Source organism: Ambystoma mexicanum, chromosome 11 (genome assembly GCF_040938575.1).
Source record: "Ambystoma mexicanum isolate Mex_15411 chromosome 11, UKY_AmexF1_1, whole genome shotgun sequence".
Taxonomy (NCBI): domain Eukaryota; kingdom Metazoa; phylum Chordata; class Amphibia; order Caudata; family Ambystomatidae; genus Ambystoma; species Ambystoma mexicanum.
This window is the reverse complement of record NC_090934.1, coordinates 1002644110-1002668697: the sequence shown is the minus strand read 5'-3', so window position 1 is coordinate 1002668697 and position 24588 is coordinate 1002644110. Positions and strand designations below refer to the sequence as shown.

At 43.7% G+C, this 24588-nt stretch overlaps 1 protein-coding gene across 2 annotated transcripts in view; it reads right to left on the bottom strand.

Moving 5' to 3' along the window:
• CTDSPL2 (CTD small phosphatase like 2) overlaps window positions 1-24588 on the bottom strand; it is an 896843-nt gene that overhangs the window by 273981 nt on the left and 598274 nt on the right. For both annotated transcript variants that reach the window (XM_069624195.1, XM_069624196.1), the window contains one exon: window positions 21618-21680. In XM_069624195.1, coding sequence (XP_069480296.1) covers window positions 21618-21680 — 63 coding nt within the window. The remainder of the gene's footprint in view (window positions 1-21617; window positions 21681-24588) is intronic.

The window sequence follows — 24588 nt, the reverse complement described above, 5'->3', positions numbered from 1 at the left end:
CCTCATTTGGTATCTTGCATCATTTCTACGCTGATACCCAGCTTTTCCTCTCCTTCTCCCCTGACATTCACGATACTCTTCTTGCCTTTCTGCTATTAAATCCTGGATGTCCTCTCACTTCCTTACTCTTAACACTGAAAAAACGGAACTCCTTTTCTTCCCTGCCAACACACTTCCTCCTCCCTCCCCTCCCAACTCTCCTTCTCACCCCACGCACATAACCTTGGTCTTCATATTGACCCTCACCTCTCCCTATCTCACCACATTTCTATCACTGCCAAGTCTTGTCGCTTTCACCTTTACAACATTTGTAAAATTCGACCCCTCCTTACATTTCATTTTTCTGGGGCATGCTACAGCCAACTCCCTCTCCCTAAACACCTTCCTGCTAGAGCCCTTCGATCTTCTAGCTCCAACGCTCTGCAGATCAGACTTTCCTAAGCAAAGAGTGGGGGGAGGAGGGTGGATTCTCTCATCCGTAGGTGCCGGCCTCTGGAATGGCCTGCCTGCCCATATCAGACTTGAGCTGGCTCTCCTTAAGTTTCAGAAGCTTTTCAAGACCTTCCTTTTCTCTTCCTCCTCTCCTACTAATGTCCCTCTGCCCCTTAGCTGGTTGTCTGGTTCCTTCAGATTCTTACAGGGCACCAGCCAAACCCCCCCCCCGCCCCCCACCGGCCCCCATGTCCAGTCTACCCCGCACTGGTCTCCGCTGAATCCCCCCACCCTTTCCCCTTTTAACTTGCATTTGCCCTTCCGTGACTCCTCCCTCCACACTAGCTTTGCTGGCCCTGCACCCTTGAGCCCTTCTAGCCCCTTACTGTGCACTTAGGCCGTGGACCTTCCTTCCTTCCGTCCGTCGCGCACTCTGCATTACCCACACTGTCCACCTGGCCTCCCCTTGCACTTGCTTTGCCACGGCCCTTCTACCCCGGCAGGCAGCCCCCCCCACCCCATCCCAGCAGTTACTGCACTTGCACGATCTGAATGTCACAAGGCCTAGTAGGACCATTTTTGCTTTCCCCTCCCTATACCCACACCCTGTATTGTTGCGCCGCAAAACAGTGTATAGGTGCATTAAAAATACCCAATAAATAAAATAAATAAAAAACACCCTCCCTAAATGCTTTAACGACAGGAGCTCTCCACCATGAAACCTTGTTTTGTGATGCAGGTAATGCTGCTAGATGACTTAATGAATTCAAGACTAAACTGACAAAAAGTCCAACATGTATAAGAGGTAATGCACGATTTGTGAAGGTGTGCATTCAAGTGGGTTGAAGTTTGATCTACACCATAGCACAAACCTCTTCCACTTCAACAGTATTAGGGTTGGCTTCCATGCTTCCTTTAGTATTTGCATTCATCCATCAGGCAAATAAAGGTGGCCAAAGTCTATAACTTTAGAAGCCAATCTGCTAAGTTGGTTGGTTTAGGTTGTAGAATCTCCCCCCCCCCCCAAATTATGTAACATGTGAGTGCATGAGAGTTTCATTGATGGGTAAACGCATATCTTGAGGAGGTGGGTGTACCACTTTTGACATGACCACATTGGAGCCATTAGGATCTTTGTCAAGTGCCCGTTGTGTAATTTGTGGATGACTGGTGTTGGAGGAAAAGCCTATGCAAATGTCCCCGACCAACTGATGCAGTGCCTTCCCCCGACTCCACCTAGGAAACCATGGAGGCGTAATTTAGGCATTTTGCGTTCTCTCTTAAGGTAAAAAGATCTATATCTTTTTCTAAAAGTGCCTGAATGCAGCTCCCACTCTTGGTCTGAGGGTTGCTCGTTTTCTGCTTAATGTGTTTAAGCATTTGTGTTTTCCTGGAACATGTGATTCAAGAGGAAACCACCTCTGCAAGCACACTAGTTCCATAACTAGTTTTGAGTGGGTGGCAGCCTTAGCCAATGAAGAGTCTTGAAATGGGGCAATCCCTGCTCCGAGCCTCCCCAAGGCTGGAGGCTGCCTTCTTCGCCCGCCGGGGACTCAGGTATGTTTCTTTTTTCCCTCCACCCCCGCGCCCCGCTAAACTATCCCTCAACACTTGCCTTCTTTTTTCTTCTTTTCTCGGGAGTGAACGCGTCGGGAACACTTCTATTCCCAGCGTGTCTGCTCCCGATGGCTGCTATGGAAAGGGAAAACCGACTAAGTTTTCCATTTCCCGGCGGCCATTTTATTTTACTTGTTTTTTCTGTTCCGAAACACGGCAGCGTTTCGGAACAGAAAAAAATGCTTTTAGTACACTGGTCTAAAGGGCCGGGGTACTAATGGCTATAAGCCCTTCAACAGCGGGCCAATACAGCCCACGGTAATGCCCCCGGGGCTCTGTTAAGGCCCTCCCGTACTACAGCCCCGGGGGCATTACCTGGGGCCATATTGGCCCGCCGTCTCGTGGCTTATTGCTACAGTAATGTGCTGCTTTCTTGAAAAGATCACATAGGCCACTTCTCAATGGGCGAACACTACACAAGATCTTGATTATCGGTTGAGTCAAAAGCAAGATTGTCTAAGTCTCTGTATTATGCTCAATAAAATCATCCTGCCCCTGTGTCACTAAACATTTCAACTGGTTCCTCATATGAGGCAACAGGCTCACTACCCATAATCTTAGATGGAGGCTTTTCCTCAAAGGATAAATCTTGAGGTATAAATGTATAGCTCTATAAAAATTCATAAAAGAAGCCCTTTTATTCATAGTGGACTCAAACATTTCTTTGGTCCAACCCCTTGAACAACCAGTACCTATATCTATGAGGTGGAAACGCCCCCTTAGCTGGATGTATTACCATCTCTCCTTCTCTTGAGTTAGTAATAGAGGGACTTCCCCAATATGTGCATGTATTCTCCACCTTCATCGAAAGGGGTGGATTTGTCGTTTGTACATCAGAATCGAGGCGATACATGTTTGTGGAGTCGGTCTGTGTAGATGCCACTTTAGGAACATCAACTGTTTAAAAACCCAAAAACGTTAAGTGAGACTGACCCGGTAGGCGCATGTTGCATGCCGATAGGGGAAGGAAGTCTGAACTCTAAATATAATAATGATCGAAACTCGATGAGTACTGTAAAATAAACTCCACGAAGCAGTCAATTCAATGGTGGAAAAACAATCTGATGACCTAGACGTGTGAAGGATCTTTAAATACACAAAAGTACAAGGCTGTAACCCCAATAATGACCCACACCTTAAAAACTCCACAATCACCCTAACTCTGCTCCTAAGCCTTCCCCAAATCCAATTACTCCCCTGAACTATTACAGAACATTAACCATTCAGCATGCTAAAGCATTATATGTGCATGTTATTCAATACAAAATTCAATGGAAAATGAACACTGAATCCAACCCCATCACCAACTCAACAAATGACATAGCCGCCACCCTAAATCAAACCCTTGCTCTAATCCCAACCTCAGCCTTACCCCAACTGCAACTGTAACACTCGTCTCTAATGCTTACTTTGCTCTAACCACTAGGTTTATCCTCCCCCCCTCCCCCATTCTATGCCATCACCACCAGCCCTCCCCAGATTCCATATCTCCTTCATTGAAATTTACCAAAACCCTTACTCTATTAGCCCCAGCTTTACCATAAACTCGACAATGATCTACCCCAACAACTAACCAAACCCAAAGATAACCTGCCCTGCAGCAACTACCCTAATAGTAAAATCTTTATTCTAACCCCCATCCTTACTCTAACTACTAACCTTAACCTAAATCAGGCAGCCTCAAGGCACCAACTCTGTATCCCTAACAAATACCCTAAAAGTACTACATTTTTGGCTACTTTTCAGCTGCATTTTTAACTACTTTTTACTTGCCAGCTTTTCCACTGCAGGCGTATTGTCACCATGACTTTCACATACATGTTTGTGAGCAACATTTTCACTGGATACCGCGATTCGAAGCAGATCCACACACATCAAAACACAAATTCATAGGTTCTTAAAATCAATAAAATGGCGGGGGAGGGGCAAAGGGAGGGACCAAGTCACAAGTGATGTTCCCCAACTTCACCAGTCCAATCCCTAAGAATAGGGCCTTATGTCCAAAAGTCACAGGAGCACCAACGCTTCTCCCCAGAATCTATCTAATGCAAGCATGTGACTTGTGTTGGTGATTATTCAATATAGATGCAACAAAGTTACTAGCTAAGTAAATATGTTCGCCTTTCAGATGGTACTACTGAAGTTCGACAAACAAAAGGCAGTGGAATCGAATGACGACAAAGAAGTGTTCTCAATGTTATCCTACAGAGGACAGGAGGAGACCAATGCCTTGCGTTACTTTGACCCCACTGCCCCCTCAACTCAGATTTTCCCAGACTACTAGATGGGTCAACAGGGGCAGGGAGGGGCTGTGGTTGGTGGGGGTTAGATTTCCCACTTGGTTCCAGAGAGGTGCCCAGGAGCTGTGGGTGCAAGGATTCGGGTCGAGGAGCAGAGTGCAACCCTTGGGGATGGAGAAATGCAACATTCACTGATGCAGTCCTCTTCAGGACACTCCGAGGACGAAGGAAGCAGAGTTCCAACAACAGCCACTGCTACAGACTACTGCAGGTATTCTTCCAGTCGCAGAAATCCTTCCAGGACAGGATACCTTGAGACTGACTCAGTAGCAATGAGACGTATCACAACCTGGCGACCAATGTTTTCGGTGCCCACTGGAAACCTTATCAGTCCACCAGGTGGTCCAGGGACACTTCCAAAGCTCAGGACAGATGAATCCTCTGAAACCAGTCTAGACAGGTTGTTCCCACAAGTCCAGGGTTTGCAGCAAAACACTGGGCCTTCACAGATCAGGTAGTCCAAAAGGGAATTGACAGACCCAGGAAGGAATGCCATGCCTCTTCAGGAGTCTTCTTTAGATCTTCAGTCGGCTGTTCTCCTGCAAGAGATTCCTGAAGAAATTGATGCAGGAGTCCTTTTAATACTCTGGCTTGAAGCACATTCAAGCGCACCAATGGCAAGGGTCTGCACCATTGAAACAGCCATTAGTTGTCCAATCGGGAACTATTGGTTTCACTCAAGTCCCACACCCAGACTCTCTGGTACCACATGTGGAGTGGGACCAGACAGTCCCACACAAAAGGTAGCACTAGCCTGCGAAAGATGCAGATTTCCCAGGCAAGTGCATGACCCTATAGGGAATTTCCTGACCTGGCAAGGCAGAAAGGAGGCCAAAAGCATGCAATAATCTTGTGGCTTGTAGGGCACCATCTACATTAAGGAGCCATATGCAGTAAATGCAAATGTGCACACTAGAAAGGACACAAATGGGAAAAATATAATTGCAGCCACCAGTTTGTCTTTAGGCATATTAAAGTAACAGATCACCTGTGTAAAAGGCTAGGGCGATAAAAGAATCTCATTTGCACTGTATTGTAAGCTGCTGCGTGCAATGTTAAAAAATATCAAACATTTTTTGGAGTGATTACTTCCTCCTTTCCCCTACCTGAACCTCCCCTGCCCCGTAGCTGGGGCCTCCCTTTTTCCTTGGTTCTTTATAAAATGTTGGCTCTTTACTTTAGGTGAGGGCAAGTATAGGTTTTGAACAGACTTAAGTTGACTCAGACATTCCTTAGTTTCATTCAGTTAGGGAAATCCCAACTTAGCATAATGCAATTTAGGCCGTCTGCCATCCTGACATCCTGACATTTGATTTAATAAAGTATTTTATTTTTTAACTAAAAAAAAAATAACAAAAAATGTAAAAGAAAGAGAAACAGTTTCCCAGTACCAATAGTCTGAAAGATTGATCAGTTTGCCCATAACAAATGAGCAAAAGGCAGGGGAAGTGAGGCTGAAGGCTTTACATCCCCTCAAAAAGCCAGAAGCGGTTCAAAGCAAAAAAGATTAAGGGTCCATAGAAACTATGCAGGGAAAGATGCCTAAAGAGAAATCTTTCCTAACAAAAGCCTAAAGAACTAATTATTTGTATACATTCAGCCTATTCGGAGTGCTCAGTGTGTGCTTAACTGAACCATTCATCACTCAGACTAGGTCTTAATATAACTGCCCAGTCACACTAACTTGATAAGAGTGGCTACACACTGTACTTCTCGGTTCAACAGAGCAGGTGGTGCCTCAGAATTGGTCCACAGGGCAGATTCTGGAAATGTAGATCAACTACCAAATCAGGAAAACAGCAGTTTATCTACCCAGCTATAGTCCCAGCACAAAAGTCAATCGAGGAGGGCGAGAGCCCAAAAGGACATCAGGCAGCCAGAAATACAAACCTGAACCAAGGTTTTGGGACACAAGCACAGGCGGTATGGTCAAACCTGGTACTCAAAATTGCAGCAGCTTAAATGCAAAATCCTTCAGCAGGTAAGCGAGGCCACTAATCTCACACAAGCACACTCAAAGCAAGGTTTTTGAAGCAAGCAAATCAAGTTGGCCCCCAAAACTGCCAAACAATCGGATGCAGCGACACCGGGCATGTAATGGCCAGTCTAGAGACAGGAACCACTACAGAGGAAAATGTGCTGGACTTGTGTTTAATGTGTGCACAACCATTTTGTGCATGCCTGGTAGCTTCACAAGAAAGCGGATGGCCCAAAAACAAAATGGCAGAGCAAAGAATGCACAATACCAGAGTAGCAATAAAATACATTGGGCTATTAATGCGTCAAATCTGACTGCACACCTGGTGAAACCAAAAACTAATTTTACAGCTGCCATCAGACTATGGGCTATAAACAATGGAAGATAATGTAGTTAGGGAGATTTTGCTTAATCCCCTATCCTACTGAACCCCTACCCCCCTCAACCTCCCCGGGCACTTTTCTGCTGGACCTCGACCTTTTCCTTTAAATCCTAAATGAGTGGAGTCTTTTGCCACTCATTTATTCTCTTAGGCTCTGTCTTTTGGAACTCTATTCTTTGTACTGTTAGCCAAGATTGTGTGCAGTACCCTTTGGGTGCAATACAACAACCTTGACCTCCTGGCAATAGGAACGCAACCTTTGGTATACGTCTGTACTACACAGGTTGGTAGTGTGGCTGAGCAGCCAGGCTCATCTCAAGAGGGGTCAATGTGAGCAGTAGGGTTGTAACAGTTTCACAGTGACAGTAATTCAAATAAACACTCAAGGTTTCTTGATTAAACATTTAAAAACTCGCGCCTTGAAACACTTGTGTATAGGCGCGTTACAAATGCCATATCATATCAATTATTAATTTGTCAGTTATATAAGCCTTCTTCAGAAGGGAGCAAGATATGTAACAATTATAATACACTTCAAAACACTTAGTTTCTCTAAATCAGATGATACCCATTGGGGATGACAGACTTCCTACACCCACAGGTGATTTAAATAGCTAGGACACTGGACATTAATTTATGACTGGTACATAGAGCAATAAGGATTTTGAGTGTAAACGGTTCGATAGGGGAATAAAATACAGGTTAACAAAACATTCATAAACTGGTAAGTGCTTTTAACCCCCTCCCCCTACCAATGCAAAGTAAATTAACCCTTTCCTGGGGAAAGGTAAAAAGAAAGTCAGAGGTACAAGTGTCTCTCAGGGAGCCAGGACAGTTAATGTTAGTTAAACAGAGTCAAGGGGAGCTGAAGATCTTCTTTGCAGGTAAGTTAAAATCTTGCACAATGTTTATAGAAATGTTTGTAGAAGATTCACTTGAAGGGCCACAAGCTGGGAGGCTTGCGAGAGGCAAAGATGCAAGCAACTCTGCAAGGTTAACCAAGACAAGTCTCAACTGAGAACAAGCAAGGCTACACCTCAAGAAGCAAGTTCTTAGACTTTGAAGTACCTTTGGTTAGAAGAAATGGTTTTAGCTGGCTTCTGTTCCTGTGTGGGTCTGAAGATAGTGTTCCTGTGCCTCAGTCGTGGGGACAAAAGGGACGACTTGTGGGGGCTCCTGCAACACAATGGGATGGTCAGCAGCTGCAATTCAGCGGCACTTCAGTGTTTCAGCTCCTCGCGCCTGACAGCAAATAGCAACACTGCGGTTTTCTGATACCACTTCAGACTTTCCTCGCATCTGGAGTCAAGCACTCTGTTGAGGTGGCGCTCAGGCTTAGTCAGTCCTGCATCAGGGATATCCAGAGATCTTCCTGGCGCTCGGGTCCGACTTAAAAGCAATCCACTCTATTTGGTGTTCCTCTCCCTGGCACTTCGGTTCCAGCAGAAGTACAGCCAGCTTCGAGAGGCTGTCCAAACAAGTTCACTTTGGAGTGGTTTGGTCCCACCAACTCAAGGGCAGAAGTCGTCCTTGCAGGGTTTCTCTAGTCTAAACGAATTTTGAGCTTCAGCACAGCAACAGGGCTTCACCGGGCAAACCAACAGTCCAGGAGTTGCAGCAGGCTTCTATTCCAAGAAGTTCTTTGGATTCCTTCATCCAGTGGTTGACTCTGCCTTCCAAGCCATAAGCCTTGCCTTTTACGCAGGTTTCTCCCATTCATTCCAGCCTAGCTGTCAATCACGCAACCGGGTGGCTGTCCTTGCCAGACAGCCAGCCAAGCAATCACCGTTGGGTGCATTCCTGTAGCCAAGGGAATTAAGCACGGTGTCTCGGGCACCTCCCTCACTTCCTGCCAGACATACTGGAGCCAGAGGCGGGCTTCACTCGTGAATCCCGCCAAAGACAAAAACAATAGCACCTTTCCAGCAAGCAAGGTGAAAAAAGATGACCGGGCCATTTGCACAAAAGAAAGGGCACCCACAAGTTCCTTACTGAAGCTGTGAAAAACCACTGCCACCAGCCATTAATTGTAGAAAGGGTAACAAAAATGTTACATGAGAAACTAGACAAAGGGGATACTAAGTAAGCCCTCCAGCACCCTATGGTAAGATAGTGTGTGCGGGGTCTAGAAAGTTACAAAATGCAAGTAAAGTCAATTTCACTTCACAGATCTTGGAAACACTAGTTTTACCAAGAGAAGGTATTTAAACCTTTGGGAAATTTAAGAGACTTCCCTGTGTCACTGCACTGAAGGTGCTTTGTGTCACAATGTAAAGATGCCAAATCACAGAAAAATTACGAGAGTGGGAAAAAGGTTCTCACCCTCTCTGGGTTAGAAATTAAACATCTTAAAGTTCAGCAAAAGAGTTGGGGGTCTCTAAGGTAGAAGGGAATTAGCACATTTCTGAGAATTCTCCCTAATGCCTACCTATACTATGGAGTCTGTCTGCTCCATAACTCTTAGGCATCCGTGTTTTACTACTGCAGCACACAGCTCCATATGGGCAGTGTTGCTGGGGACCCTCCGGGTCCTCTAAGATTATTTTTAATATCCCCAGGGAACTACAGTTCTCAGCGATGGATACGTAGTATCTCTCCTAAAACTCTACAGTCAGAGATTGGCACACAAGACCTTCAGTGGAGTGCCAAAGGGATACCTTGTACCCCCCCCCTTCTTTCTGCTCCTGTGAAGTTGGCCACAGACAATCACCTAGTTATGGCTGCTGGCAGTGGACGTGTACTACCAACTATTGTGTATTTTTTGGTACCGTAGGCCGCCCATGGCCTCGGAGGCGTGGTTGTTCTTTGTCAGCCCATTCTGGGAGGGGGAGGCCTGTGTGTGTTTGGCCTTTGGCCAAAACGTTGGGCATACCCTCCTAGACTCTAGAGTGTCTGGGCAGGCAGGAAGTCGAGGAAGAGTTTTCCAGCCCCTCTCCATTGTCTGCCAGAATGCCTGGGGACAGCCAAACACGCCTTTCTGTAAACTGCCGAGAGAAATTGCAGAGGTGTGTGTAGGAACTGTATAAAAGGTGAGGCTTCTGGAGTGAAAAGCAAATCGACCACTGGAAGCTCAAGTAACCAAAGAAGACGACCAGACACCTGCAGGCCCTTTGCAACACCGTGAAGTGACCACTGGTGTCCTGATCCAGTTTTCTGCGTGACAGGAGCTCAGAAGAGGACTCCCTTCCTTTGGCTGGTGGGAACAACCAGTCCCACGACAAACTTGGAAACAAGCCACTCCAGAGATCCCATCCAACTTGCCCAGACCCCCCTAGAACCTTGAACTAAGCTCATGACCATTTTCCTCCCTTTAAGTGATATATATATATATATATATATATATATATATATTTGCAGAGTAAATGCATTACTCTATAAATCGTTGAAAACCGCATGAGTACGCAATAACCGATAATACGATAACCTTGTTTTTTCCCCCTCCAGCGTTGCACCAAAAGTAACCACAAACACAAGTGAAAGTGCCCTTTCAAGTGTATTATCAAGTATTCGTAAGTGTTCTAGTATACACGTCCAAGTATTTAAAGTGATTCTGGTGTAGTGTAAAATATATACTTTTATATAACATAAGTGCGTCTTTGCTGTGCCCGTCTAAAAGATTGTATACTTCCCTCCAGCTCACATCTTCTTAAGATAAACCTGACTGCTCTGCCACTACCAAGGTCCTGAGTTAATACAGACTGATACTAAGAGATGGGGATCTACAAACCACTGGGATATCTTACTAAAGTCTTACTGCTAGTAGGCCTTTTGGAAAACTCCCTAAAAGTAGTCAAAGGGCATAAATGGGAAGCTTAAGTAGCACCCATGTCCTAGGCGTCATATGGGCTACCAGAAAGGTAGTCTCAGGAGTGGGTGGGGGCACAGATACAGCTTCAGCAGAAGCCCATCTGACCACAAAAAGAGCCAGAGATCCCAGCAACCAAAGGGGGGGGGGGGGGGGAGAAGCAAACAGTTTTTGATCTCATAAAAGGGATGGCAATTGAATTCTGCCCTAAAAGTCATCCAGACTGCCCAATCCATATCCAGCATGGCAGTCCATGTGTTTGGAGGTTTTTTTTAGCACCCTCGTGAGACTGCCTGCCAAAACCTTGTGTGGAATTGGCTGGTGTAGACCAGCCACTGGGTGAATATATTTTAAGTGGAAGATTGTGCATGAGCTGTAGGATGAAGAATATTGATGGGATTCTGCCGAGGGTCTTTGCTGGCCATACTGGCTGGGTCTCTGCTCCTTTGTTCTTACATCATGGTCCTTTCCTGCTGGTCGAATCCCATTCTGGTCTCTGCTTCGCAATGCAGTCTTAGCTGGCTGGACCAACTTCTTTCGTGGGACATCTTTCTTACTTAAAGGTCTGCCTTGTCAGCAAATCCTTTCGGCCCACGTTCCTTAAGGTTAGGGTCTTCCTGGCTTGGCAATAATAGGTTTGCTGGTACTCTGCCTCAGCTCTTTTTGGGGCATTCTGGGCAACCGCCTGCTGTTGCCTCTGTCGTGGGCAGATTCTTTGCTGCCCAGATGCTCCTTTCTGCTCACCATAGCTGGAAACTTGAACAGATAATTCATGCGGTTGCAATCTCTGTGCATGCTGAGACTTCTGCCCTGTGGGTCATACCAGACATGTCCATTACTTGGCTGGATCCTTGCTTGGTCATGAGTCCAAGACAGTTTCTCTGAGTCGCCAAACTGGCTAGCTAAACCTACATCACACTTCCATTTGCACCCACTGTTGCTGGGCTACATTCTTCATATCCAGCTCCTTACTGGCCACCTGGGCTTGGTCCTGTAGTTAGTTGTATCTGTAGTAGGCTTCACGACTAGTTGGGTTTTGAGGTTAGTACATTCAATAATGGTTGCACTATTTCCAATTCTTTGGGTGGACGGGGACCCTGCAGACCAGTACTGTAATTGTAAGTACTTATAATTTTTCCTTTGGGATCGTTTCCTATGAATTCAATCCCCTGCTTCCCTTGTGTTTAAGACTTCTATAGCATAGAGCGTACCAATTAAGTTACTCCTATATTGTGCACCCTGTAGTGAAGCAGAATTAATGTATTATGCCTTTGCTGTTTCTTGCTATATAGGTGCATTGTACATGTAAAAGCAGTTATAAGATGGCTGTACAACCACCAATGTTACGGTAATACACCCAACCCAAAAAACCTGAAACCAAACATCACTTAAGGTAGTTAATGTGAAAGAGCAGTCGGGCCCAACTCTACGGATGGTATGTAGACTGACAAAGATGCAGGTAGTCCACAGTTATCCAAATAAAACTTCATACTGGTATATTGCTAAATAAACTTTTGAATTACACAGCTTTTACCAAGTGTATAATTATAAACAGCGGATTTTCCCTACTTTAGTACATCCCGATCAGAACGGGTTTATTCCTACACGATCTACTGCCCTGAACCTTCGACGACTCTTTGGTATAATGGCATAGATAGATCCGCTGAAAAAGCGTTTGACTCTGTCTCATGGGTCTATCTCCTTGCGGTGCTGGAAGCGTTCGGGATAAGGCCCAACTTCATAAAATGTGAAACTACTGTACACAGATCCTGGGGCTCGTGTCCTGACTAACAGCCATTTCCCGGATGTTCCTATTGGGGAGGGGAACCAGACAGGGATGCTAGTTTTCGCCTTGCTGTTCGCATTAACCATTGAGCCAATGGCAGCTGCAGTCCGCCTCAGACATTCGGATAGAGGGATCAAAATGAAGGGATCTACCCAACTAATATCGCTTTATGCAGATGACACTGTTATATGTTAAAGAACCTGAACTCAATATAACACCCATTATGGCTGAGGTTGAGGACTTCGCAGAGTATTCTGGGTATACGATAAACCGAGCCAAATCAGAGATATTTCCGCTCACACCGGCCACCCAGTGGCCCACAGTTACAGATGGACTTAAATGGTCCGACGACCGTATCAGATACCTGTGAATTCTTGTCTCCAGTAATAAACTTGCATTATATTCGGATAACCACGAAAATGCCCTGCAAACTTTAACTGCCAAGCTTCAACTGTGGGGGCGTCTCCCGATCTCCTTGGCCGGCCGAGTTGCTATTCTTAAAATGGTTATCCTCCCTAAACTTCTTTATTTGTCAACATCCCTATATGGCCTGGCAGAGCCTTCTTCACCAAACTCAGATCTATGGCGATAACATTTCTTTGGAATGGTAAGACTGCGAGGATAAGCTGGGAAAAAATGACAACCATTCTTCGGGAGGTATAGCGGCCCCAGATTTTGAACTTTACTACTATGTGGCCCAGGCTTAGTTCGCTAAATATTGATATGAGGCCAGCACACCCCATGCATGGATAGAAAAATACACTACACATGCCACCAACATAGTCATTTTTGACCCACGCTATAAAGACACATGTGAATATAATCCAGTTAGCTGCACAGTCAGGGCATGGGAGGCTTTATTCAAAAGGCTTGGACTGGAGGCCCCCTATAGCCCTGAGATATATCTCTGGAACTTTCCGGGGATTCCTCCTACACATGACACGAGTATACAGGAGTCTTGGGACCCTAACTGTGAAATGAGGCTTGGCGATATGTTTGTCAATGGCATTTTTTTCAGACCTGGAATTGCTGTTGAGGGCGCTGGGTGATGGTCCACTGAAAACGTTGCAATATTACCGCATGAGAGCTGCATTTCAGAAAAAGTGGCCTTTGTTCCCGGATGAACCTCCACCACATCCATGTGTACAACTGGTAACATCAAAAATGGCCTGGGAATTTCTAGCCTATACGCTGAGATTCAGGCCCATACCCCCACAGTGAATCAGATAAAGGAACGATGGGAGGCAGACTTACAAGTTCCCATCGAGGCGAAGCAACGGGCCAGATATTGTTCACCAACTAAATAAATCTTGCTTAATTCTGGCCTGGGGTTGATCCAATTTAAAATTCTTAACAGATTACACTACATGCCGGCCAGGACTGCTAAATTCGCACTGGGTTCCTCGGATGCCTGCCCTAAATGTAATGCCCCTCAGGGGGGTTCCTTTAACATGTACTGGGAATGTCCGGTGGTTAAGGGGTTCTGGAGGGAAGTAGCAGAAGTATTGAAAGGCATAACTCTGGTTCCTCCGGATCTAACCCCCCACAAATATCTTTTTGGGGACATAGGCAAGCACTCAGAAAAAAAAAATCAGAAGACTATTCAACATTTCATGTGCGGTTGCCAAAAAATGTAATTTATTAAAATGGAAAAGCGCCTTGCCGCCCAGCATGAACCAATTTTTACAAGAATTGACACGTTAATGAATCGGAGGAGCAATTTGTTTTGACCCAACCTTCGATGTGCAGACCCAAAGACATATGGGGCCCGTTCAGACTACCTGTGCAATGATTACTGATGATTTGTCACCATAATATTGTTATGTGAAACTCTTAAAACCTTATCAGCTCCAGTGTTAAGAGTGCACAGTCCTGGAGGAGATGAAAAAAATGGTGCTTGTCTGGACAGCCCATCCATGTTGATTCACCTTATTGACCCATGTGAAGAGAGTCCTGAATTAAATCCAACTGGAGAAAAAATCTCTGTTGCCCTACAAGAAGTAGCGATTCCTGCATTTCCCCAAACAAAAAAACAAAGAGCTCAGGCTCGTGCAGAAAAGCGAAATCTTCCCATCAAAAAAATGAAAGGAAAACTAGAAAAAAAACAAAAAAAAATCAAAGGTGTGAAAAAATCGATAAGCATAACACACATATGAGAGACATTTGTAACTTATCTGGGGGTGACACTATCATTGATCTGAACCAATTGAACGACGAATCTAAAGCAATGCTGAACCTTCCGGAATCCATTCAGACGGCCCCAGCCACTCAAAAAAAGGCACTTGGAATGAAAAAAGCATTGGAAATTAATAAAGAGGGTGCTTCTGATGTGTGTCTGGTGTCTAAAGAGACAAAAAGGGTTGTTTCTAACGACAAGAAAGAAGTTGTCTGTCGGGATGATGGACCAGTAAATGAGAACTTGGAACCTGTCTCTCAAGCTTCTCTTTCGTTTCAGAAACAATCTGCTCTTTCTAACTTTTACCCCTTGTTAGATCCTAAAAAGACAGAAAAAGTGATCATTGGTCTAGACAATGGGTTAAGTGCTCCCTTAAATATAAAATGGGAAAAAACTAAAGCCAACACCATCAAGCCTACTCCTAACGGCAGCAGCGTTCACTCTGATGGGGTGAAGACTGCTGTAGTAGGTACTATGTTGGGTGGTTCACCTGCTCATGTCAAATTACAAGAAATAGGTCAGACTGACTAACTCTGACCGCTGGAATTCAGTGCCGCAAAACAGTACTGCAAAGGCCCATTTTATAGATATCAAGTCGGCTTCTGTAATGGGGTGGGAAAGCGAGCCTGAACGTTATGGAAAGGCGCGTCTGAATCGTACGTTTGTGATGACTGCCATCTAAGACATTCCAGCTCTTCGTATTATCCGCTCTAATGATATTGACTGGATGAAATTGGCAGATGTGTATTCTCTTAATTACCATCAAAGACCAGATATTATGCTTTTGCCGGAGACCATGTGCCAAACTAACTTTGTAATAGAGGGCTATTTTGCCTTCGTTCAGGTTGCAAGGCGGGGCCTTTGTGGAAGACCGTCAGGTGGTCTTGCAATTTTGATTAATTCAGTCTACAGATGCTCTACAGAATTGATTAGCCGTTCTGCTTCTATTTTAGCTTGTGCATTGATTGATGATGAGGACCCTTCCATAACTCTTATATTGCTTTGCATCTATTGGAACAAATTGAGTAGGTCAATTGAGGTCATTTTAGATGACTTGAATGCTGTGCTAGAAAAAGGTTTTTTATTGTTTCCCACAGCCAGGATAATTGCAGGGGGTGACTTGAATTGCTATTGTTATGATGAAGGTTCTCATTACAGTGTTATGTGGAACAATCATTCGATGGTCTAAAGAGATATGGGCAAATGTGGAACTCTTCTTTTTTGGAGTGGGATATGCAAACTCCGCTATTCCAACTTGAACCTTTCAATTACACCTGGGCAAGAGCTGATTGCAAGTCTAATTGATTATTTTTTTGTTTCTTCAAGGCTATATTCATGTGTTGATTCCGTGATGATTATAGATCCAGCAATAGGAGACCACATGATACTGTCTCTGTCCTTGAATATTCCTATGACTGGTTATAATGACGAGATGTTACTTGCTCTAATAGAACCTGATCGCCATGCTTTATCTGTGAAATGGAATCACAAAGTATGCCTTGCTTTCACCAACTGCCTCGAGTGTGATTATGACATCATTCCAATTTAGAAGGTATTCCCCTCCTACAAATAGACAATATAAATACAAACAGAATTAAAATCCATCTTTTAAAATTAAAAGAATCCTTAAAAAAGAAGACCCAAGTTCTTTTCAACCATACTCACAAATTTAACCTCCAAGTGGCGCACTTGAAAGCTCAAAAAAACTCAGATTAGAATACTTAGAAAAGGCAACACCTCCCTATCAACTTGCTTAGACCTTATTAGAACTGTTAGACAACGCTACAGAAACAAGCTAAAATGGTTGAAGGGTCACCTGCACTATGAAGACAATCAAAAAGTCTTCTACCACCTGCTAAAACATGACTCCAGGCAAATTTGGAATACCTTGCGTACTATCTCCTGTGACTCTGCTACTACGATCGACTCAGTGATTTCTGCTGAAACTTGGGTCGCCTACATTAGACCCAAATTTCAACTACCTGAACGTTTTAATACGTTAAAAGGTGGCGAGCCCAAGCTTCCTCTCAAAACTTTACCTTTGTGGTCGATTGGCGATATTATTGAGGCTATAGGGAAACTTAAACCCTCCAGGGCCCCTGGTCCGGATGGTATGCCTCCCTGCGTATACAAAGCTAACCCTACCTTCTGGGCTCGTATTCTTAAAATCAAATTTGATTCTATTTTGTTTTCTGGTATCATTCCCCCGTCTTGGACCTCTGCCCTTGTCATTCCTATTTATAAAAAAGGTCCTCCTAATTTACCTGCAAACTATCGTCCAATAGCGCTAACTGACGCTTCCTCAAGTGTTTTCCTTACTTTTGCTACAAGAATTACAAACGTACATTAATGACGGTAACCTTTTGTCACCCTATCAAGTAGGGTTTAGGAAACATAGGTTGTCCTCTTAATGCCACCATTCTTTGTCACCTTCAGGCCTTTACTTCCTCCTCCAAACAAGGCCCCTTTTACATGGCTAGTTTGGACCTCACCGCAGCTTTTGATTGCGTTGTCCGTGAGATATTGTGGAAGAAAATGCTGGCCATGGGGATTCCGCATCATCTGGTTGCATTGATTGCTTTGTTGCATAAAAATACATCCTATCGCATCCGGCTGAACAAAGAAGGAGCTCTTTCTGACCCCATTTCAACGGAAATGGGGGTGAAACAGGGTTGCATCATGGCAGCGGTGCTATTCAACTTATATCTTTTGGGTCTGGATGAGACATGGGTGACTGGAGAGTGTTTTCCAGCCAAGCCTGGTAACATCAAGCTGGATTGGATGGGTTTTGCAGACGACCTGCTATTCTTTGACCTAACCCCTTTTGGGCTTCAAAAGGAAATTAGATCTATTTGCAAATTTTGCCCTCACCCACAATCTTTCTCCTAATCCTATGAAATCCTCCATACTATTTTTTCGGGCGGAAAACTGAAACCGCATCGCTTTTCCTGGTACCTAAATGGTATGAAAGTAGAATACGCTGTTACGATTCGGTATTTAGGTTACTCTCTTACTGACTCATAATCTAACAATGTGGAAACAATTTCTTAACCAAAAAGTGAAAACTCTTGCTTCACAAATGAAAATTATTTTCCATCGATACTGCATGTTTTCTTTACTTCCTCTTATTCAATTCTATCTTCAGAAAGTTGAACCCATTATTCTGTACTCCTTAGATATTTGCAACTACGATATTGATGATTTCCTGAATACATTGCAGGGAAAGCTGTGGAAAACTGTACTGGGCATGGCTTTATTCCAAATGTAATGATATGCCATGAACTGAATATATTACCTTTGTCAGTTAAACACAATTGGAGATGTATCACAAACTACTCTAAAATGCTTAACCCGCCTAAGAATACCTTGTATTTCAAATTGAATAAAATCTTGGGTGACTCACATAAAATCTTTACATCTTCAAACTATAAAAATTACTAATATTCTCTCAAAGATTCACGAGACTCCTGATTCTATTAGTATGTGGCTACCGAGTCAAAAAAGAAATACCAAAGATTCTTCTGGAGCATTATGATGGATAATATGGGTACCTATCCATCATTTGATGAATACAACCTCTTTCGAGGCAAATGGGATTGTAGACTAAAATACTTAATACAGTTTCCTTCTGCGTTCGCAAGGAAAATCTATATGCGTTCCAGATTAAATCAATTTCTCACACGTCAACGTACAAAAAATTGGGCCGATGGTTCTAAGAGTCTTGATGCGACATTCTGCCGTTTTTGTGAAAATGTTGATATACCCGAAACGCTAAAACATCTGGTGACTTATTGCTCTTATTTTGAGGTATGGCGTATCCAAATATTTGACAGCTCCTTTTCATGTTCAGTTATCTCAAGGGAATCTCTCTGGAGACGCTGCATGGAAGGCTATAGTCAAAGCCTGACTCTTAAATTGATAAACTTACTTGTAATTATTGAAGCTAAAATGGTAGAAGTATTGACAACTGACTGAATAACCTTCGGGAAATGGTTTAGAAACTTTCAGCTAATGATTTGTTTCTTTTACTTTATTAGCGATTATTATTCTGTATAATCTGTTTCATTTGACCATCGTTTTGTTCTGAAAATGAGCTTAGATAGCTGTGGGTTTGTTCATTTATATTGTGTTTGTTCATTTATATTGTTCATTTATATTGTGTTTCCTCTATCTTGTAATCATTATGCGCATTGAATATTCTTAGAGAGTCTAGAAATTGTTTGGTCTAACTGCAAGGTGTTGTATTAAGTACTGATGAAACACTTATGTGTAATTTGTATATGTGAATGTGTTTGTTCCACTATTTTATGTCATTTTTTATTCCTTCATTTTATAAACAATTTTTTAATGTATATTTTGTATCGTAAAGAATTAACTAAAGGTTTTTTTCTTAAATAAACCAAATACAATAAAAAAAAAAAAGAAACTGCATTGACCACATTTACTCATCCCTGGCCCACCTTTGGAAATCCCTGGATATCTCACTGTGGTGGGCAAAATGATGGGACATTGCTGTGGCAGAGAAGATCACCGCTACCCAGCTGGGAACTATATGGAAATTACAGCAGACCTTGTCTCCCTTCGACAAATCAATTCCCAGGAGTGGCATGCAAACCTCCAACACTTATATGGTTCACAGGACAATAGTGAGTGAGTGAACCATCCTTACGTAGGCAAAGACCGTCACTGAAGCTAGCAAAGAACGTTCCCCTATGGGCCAAAGCATATTGTGCTAATGTGCACCTTTATTTCTGCCAATTTGTTTGCTGTTCTTTTCTTGTTGCATCCTGAAATGATCATGTTACAAATTTAAAAATCAAATAAAAAGATCTTTATAAAAAAAAAAGATATATATTACAGCACCTCCGATAAAAAATAAAAGTTTGCTTTGACCCTAAAACGCTAGTATAGGACATAGTATTTGGAAAAACATCAATGAGCACCTCAGTTCTAATTTAGAGCACAGTGGAGGTGTACAGGGGAGCAGTTTTTTGGGTGGTTGGGGATAATGCGCCAGTTTTAGCACACCGCTAGAGGCCACCAGTACACTAGATACATTTAGGCAGAGCACCAAGACATTACACTTCAGAGAAAAATACATAAACACTACTACTTAGTAGCGTACAAATCTTTAGGTGTAGATTACAGGATATGAACAGCAGTTGAATTGAAACCCAGCCAAACTACGACCCAAATGAAGCAAACAATTGCCCTTGCTAGGAGTGGGACCCACCAGTCAAAAGCAGGCAGGGGGGAACTCCAATAGAAAGGGAGTGGAATACAGCAAATCATGCTCTCGCAGCTCAAGAAAGGAAAGGCAGCTCTGCAACAGAAGACTGTCCCACAAAGACTACGGTGAGGGTGACTCAGGACAGCCCCAGAGGTGCAGGTGAGGCAGGGAATTGGGGTCTCTGTTCCATTCCAGGAGACGGCAGCTTCAAACACCAAGGCGGGACGACCAAGGTGGTAAAACATGCCAGAGATGCCTAGCACAGAAGACCTGGCCCACCCCACAAGGGAGGTCAGGAATAACACGAAAAACATCTAGAATCCTCCAAAAAGGTACTTAAGCTACCTGCATTCCAAGGATTTCCAGTGAGTATTCAGTAGAACTGTATAGGCCTTGTGTCTAAGGGTATAAGAACAGTCATAGGCAGCCAAACAACTTGGTTTGACCCATAAATTGCCAATCACCACTAGGCCACACCCATAGGATGTAAAAAGGCCTGCTCTGTTCCAATAACTGGTCAGTGCTCGTTCAAAACACTATAAAGGGTGCTTGGCTGGGTTCACAATTAACCCAAATGAGAACACTGGCCATTGACTGAGCAAGATTAAAAATGTTACCCCAATGACTACCGAAGAGTTACACTTGGCTAATGAAGAAAATTTGCTTTGTACTCCTGGGTGAAGCCTTAACTAAATTAAAGCTGCCACCAGCTCACTCCGTAGAACCAATATGGTATGATTTCATCACTGTAGGGTCTTAACAGGGGACTTACAAAGCACCAGTCTTAGGAGCCTTTTGGGCTACCATGGGACCATATACTATAAAGTATAAAAGGTGGGGTGATGGCATGGGAACATCACAAAAAGTTCAGATAGCTAAAAAAGTCAAGAGGAAAAAGAAAAAGTCAAAAGGTGCCCCTAAAAAGGGCCTACTGATTACCCAAAAATTCAATTATGTCTTAACAGTAATTATGACCGTTTTTAACCTTAATGATATACAACATGTGTACATATACACTTGCCGTCAGATACGTAGACAGCGAAGGGCCTAGGCATGCAACGCCGATCCAGCAGCGAAGTGTGGGGGATTTACAGATGTTAATGTCACTGTTGTGGGCCCACCTACATTAGTTTCAGGCCCCAATCCTGGCTACATCTCTGCTTACAGTATAATATATCTTGTGTATGAATTCTAGATCAGACTAATTGTACTTTGATACCATCTCATCCCTTTTTAAGTGTGAGGCCCATCTACTCTGCTACATTGCCCATTTATGGCTTGGTTTAGTGGTTTTGTTTAACTTGGTGAACTTTTAGTTTTTCCACTCAGGATAGGTTTACTTACAAGCCCCAACAGAGGGTTGTGGAAAACTCAGGCGTTTGCGACCTACTTTCTTAAACAGACCCATTCTTAAGGAAATATTCCTTTGTAATGTCACTTTGCAACCATGTCTTGTGGCCAAAAATAGTTTGCAATTTCTCTTCTGTGACTACATCATATCGGCAAACTTGTCACCGATATTGCACTTGCGTTGCTTAATAATTTGAGCTATTTGATAAGTAAGTCACAGAAAGCGATGGTACGATGGGAAAAGCAGTGTGATAGTAGGAAAAGTGGAGACAACAATGCGTGGTTAAGATGATGTGCTCCCATCTTCAGAAGAACACAAATAACTGGTGGTGAAATGCTTTGAGCTGGCACCACATGTTGGGAAAGCATGAAGAGTGAAAAATGGCCTGCGATCAACAGAATTTACCAAGAATTATTGAATTATAAAATGTTAAGAAATAAAAACATTTGAGGCTTCAAAGAATAAGTATACAATATACCAATTCTCTTCTGACAACAGATCAGCTCATTTCTAGTACATTGTTTTTAATGATTTACTGTTTTACTTAGACTAGAAATTACCTCATAGATCAGTGACATGCGCTCCAGAAATTCTCGGAAGAACGGCCTTAATCTCACATAAACCTGAAAGAGAATAATAAATGAGTAGGAGAGCAATTTGCCAGGCTTCACTTTCCCCCCAAAGTCAGGGCAGATCACAAACCGCACAAAGAAAGAGTTTCCAGAGGAAACTATGGAGGGGAAGTGGCAAACAGATAATATTTCTTAACAAGAAGGGAAAGACATTTTAGTCAAATTTGATCAGAATTGCGGCCGTGCAGGCTAACCAACAAGTCAAATACATCACTTTATGACATGACAAAAACATTGAGCCAAGCTTGTGGGTTGGATTATGTGAAGGGAACATTTCAGGCCTTGTCCAATTTGAAAAAGTTGTGTCAAATGATGCTCATGGATGAAGTTAGTGGATTATTTAATGTTACACATAGAAAGTTGGAAGTGTTTTGGGGAGAGCAGCAGCAGAGCATGTTCAACAGAACAGCCTATTGGAGTTCTAACTGGATGCAATTTATTGAATTCCTCCTTAAAAAGTGGCCTTTTTGTTAGAACTGATTTTCTATATTCTGGCCTCGTGGACTGACATACATAAGGCCAACCTAGTATTGTGACACGGACAACTCTGTACGCTGTAGCCAAACCAGTTCAAGGCAGCAAGGCGAGTGGTAGTCAAGAGGTGGCAAGCTTGTAAGGGGTCCACAATGAGCGCACACAGTGGAACACTCAAGGAACACAGAAACTGGTATACAAATACTTCTAGCCAAATAACACAATGAAAGAACTACAAACTGGTACTATCACACAACACTAACAATAGATACATAATTACTGGAGTAGGAAAATACATACCAAAACCATGAAAAGGAAGGTACAGATTAGTATAGTCACTCCTGGTCCACAGAGATTCAATCCGAACTTCAAAAGTCCATCCCTAAGATGTATGGGGCCTTGTGTACATATGTTCAGCAAAGTTCCATGCAGTTTTGTGAAGCTGGAAAAAAGGTAGAGTCTCTGGGAATGCAAAAAAATGTGTTGCAGGGCCCCTCAGGACAGGACTGGGCAAAGTTAAGCAGCTTTGGACAACAGCCACTGATCTGATGCAGTGATGCAAAAGGATTCACTGGCCACGGTCAGACACTGCCTCCAATCTCGAGTCCCCTTGATGCTAGGGCCACACCATTTTGCAGAGGCAAGTCTTGTGGCACAAGCAAACAATCTCTCCGCCCCCGCCAGCCCAGGCACTGGAAGCCCATAAGAGTATTTTCCTGGCCTCACAGGCCAGGAAGCCGAATAGAACACAAGATGGCCAAAGGACAAGCGAAACACCTCATGGCATGGCCATGTTTGACCACTAGCCACAGTTAGTCAAATGTAAAAGCATTAAGGCCAAAACGAAATGCACCATAAAATACCAAAAATTAACTGCTGTCACCAGCTTGTCCATTTAGCATTGTAAAATGCATTGTACAATAAGTTGCCAAAAGTGGTAACAAGTTACCACAATTAGTAACAAAGTAACAAGACTATGGGAAACCATGTATCCCCATACTGTCAGCCTGAGGATAGGTCAGTTTCCCCATGACAGATTAGCAAAAAGCCAGTGTAGTGAGTAAAAAGAGGTCAGATACAAAAATAAAACCAAAAAGTAGGGGGGCCCAAAGAAATGTAAGGAAAGGTACTAACTTTTCCAGAGGTGGCTGAATGCAGACGGTTTTTCTAATGGAGAACTGGATGGTGTGAGGGATTTAAGACCAGGGGGCAGTCTAAAAAGGAGCTTACCTAGCAGAGTGGCATGGAGACAATTCGGTCCCTACCGGTCCAGAGCCTTTAAAAATATACCAAAACTGAGTTCAGTAACCCACAGTGCATTTAGATACATGTCCCAATAGTTAGGTAAATGGTAGATAGCAATTGTAAGTACTTTGGGAAACCCAGTTGACAAGCTACGTCACTAAATGTGGACACTGTCTGAAAATGAAAATGCATCTAAAATAGAATGCCCTAGAAGAAAAAGTGACTTACCAACTGTAACGTTCTTTCGATTGGATGTTCCTCCCACGTATTCCTCATCTTAGTTATATACTTACCTTCAGCTTTGGTGCTTCTGAAAAAATCTCCCCACCAGAGGACGCACCACTAGAGGCTGCGGCTTAGCTATACCTCGGCATACTTTCATTGACGATACCGATAGGCCCTTTTGAGCTAAGAACAGCAAGTATGGAAGGAGCTGTTCCGGCTTAATCGATTGCAGAGCCAAACCTGGTTGATCCTCACACCACTGACAGAAACTTCTCCATTTGTACGCGTATGAGGCGTTTGTGGAAGGTGCTCTTGCCGCTTGCAGGATACGCCGACAGTCCTCCGGAATCGTTAGCCGACCGAATTCGGCGAAGTCAGGAGCCAGGCCGTCAACTTGAGGCTGTCCGGGTCGTGATGCCAAACGACACCCTCCTGTCGAGACAGAAGGTCAGGGGTCTTCTGGAATCTCATCGGTTCCGCCACCGACACCTTGGTACCGCATCTCCATTCCGACGCCTTGCTTTGAAGTTTCTGAATTCTTTCGCTGGATGGTCTCACCAGGCTTGTGTGTGTATGAAACTCCGCTCCTAGAAAGACCAAGGTCCTCGAAGGCTCTACGGAGGACTTGTTGAAGTTTATTGCGAAGCCCAGTTCCTGTAAGAGGGACATTGTGGCCCTTAGACTGTTTCGTGTTTGTTCCCTGGACGAACCTCTGACCAGCTAGTCGTCTAGATATGGATAGACATGGTGACCATCCTTCCTTAAATGGGCCGCTATAGGGGCCAAGCACTTGGTGAACGTCCTGGGGGAGGACTTGAGCCCGAACGGGAGGACCTTGAACTGAAAATGCTTTCTCCCGACAACGAACCTTAAATATCTCCTGTGTCGTGGGCGTATTGGGATGTGAAAATAGGCGTCTTGAAGGTCTAGTGACGATAGATAATCCATGGGTTGC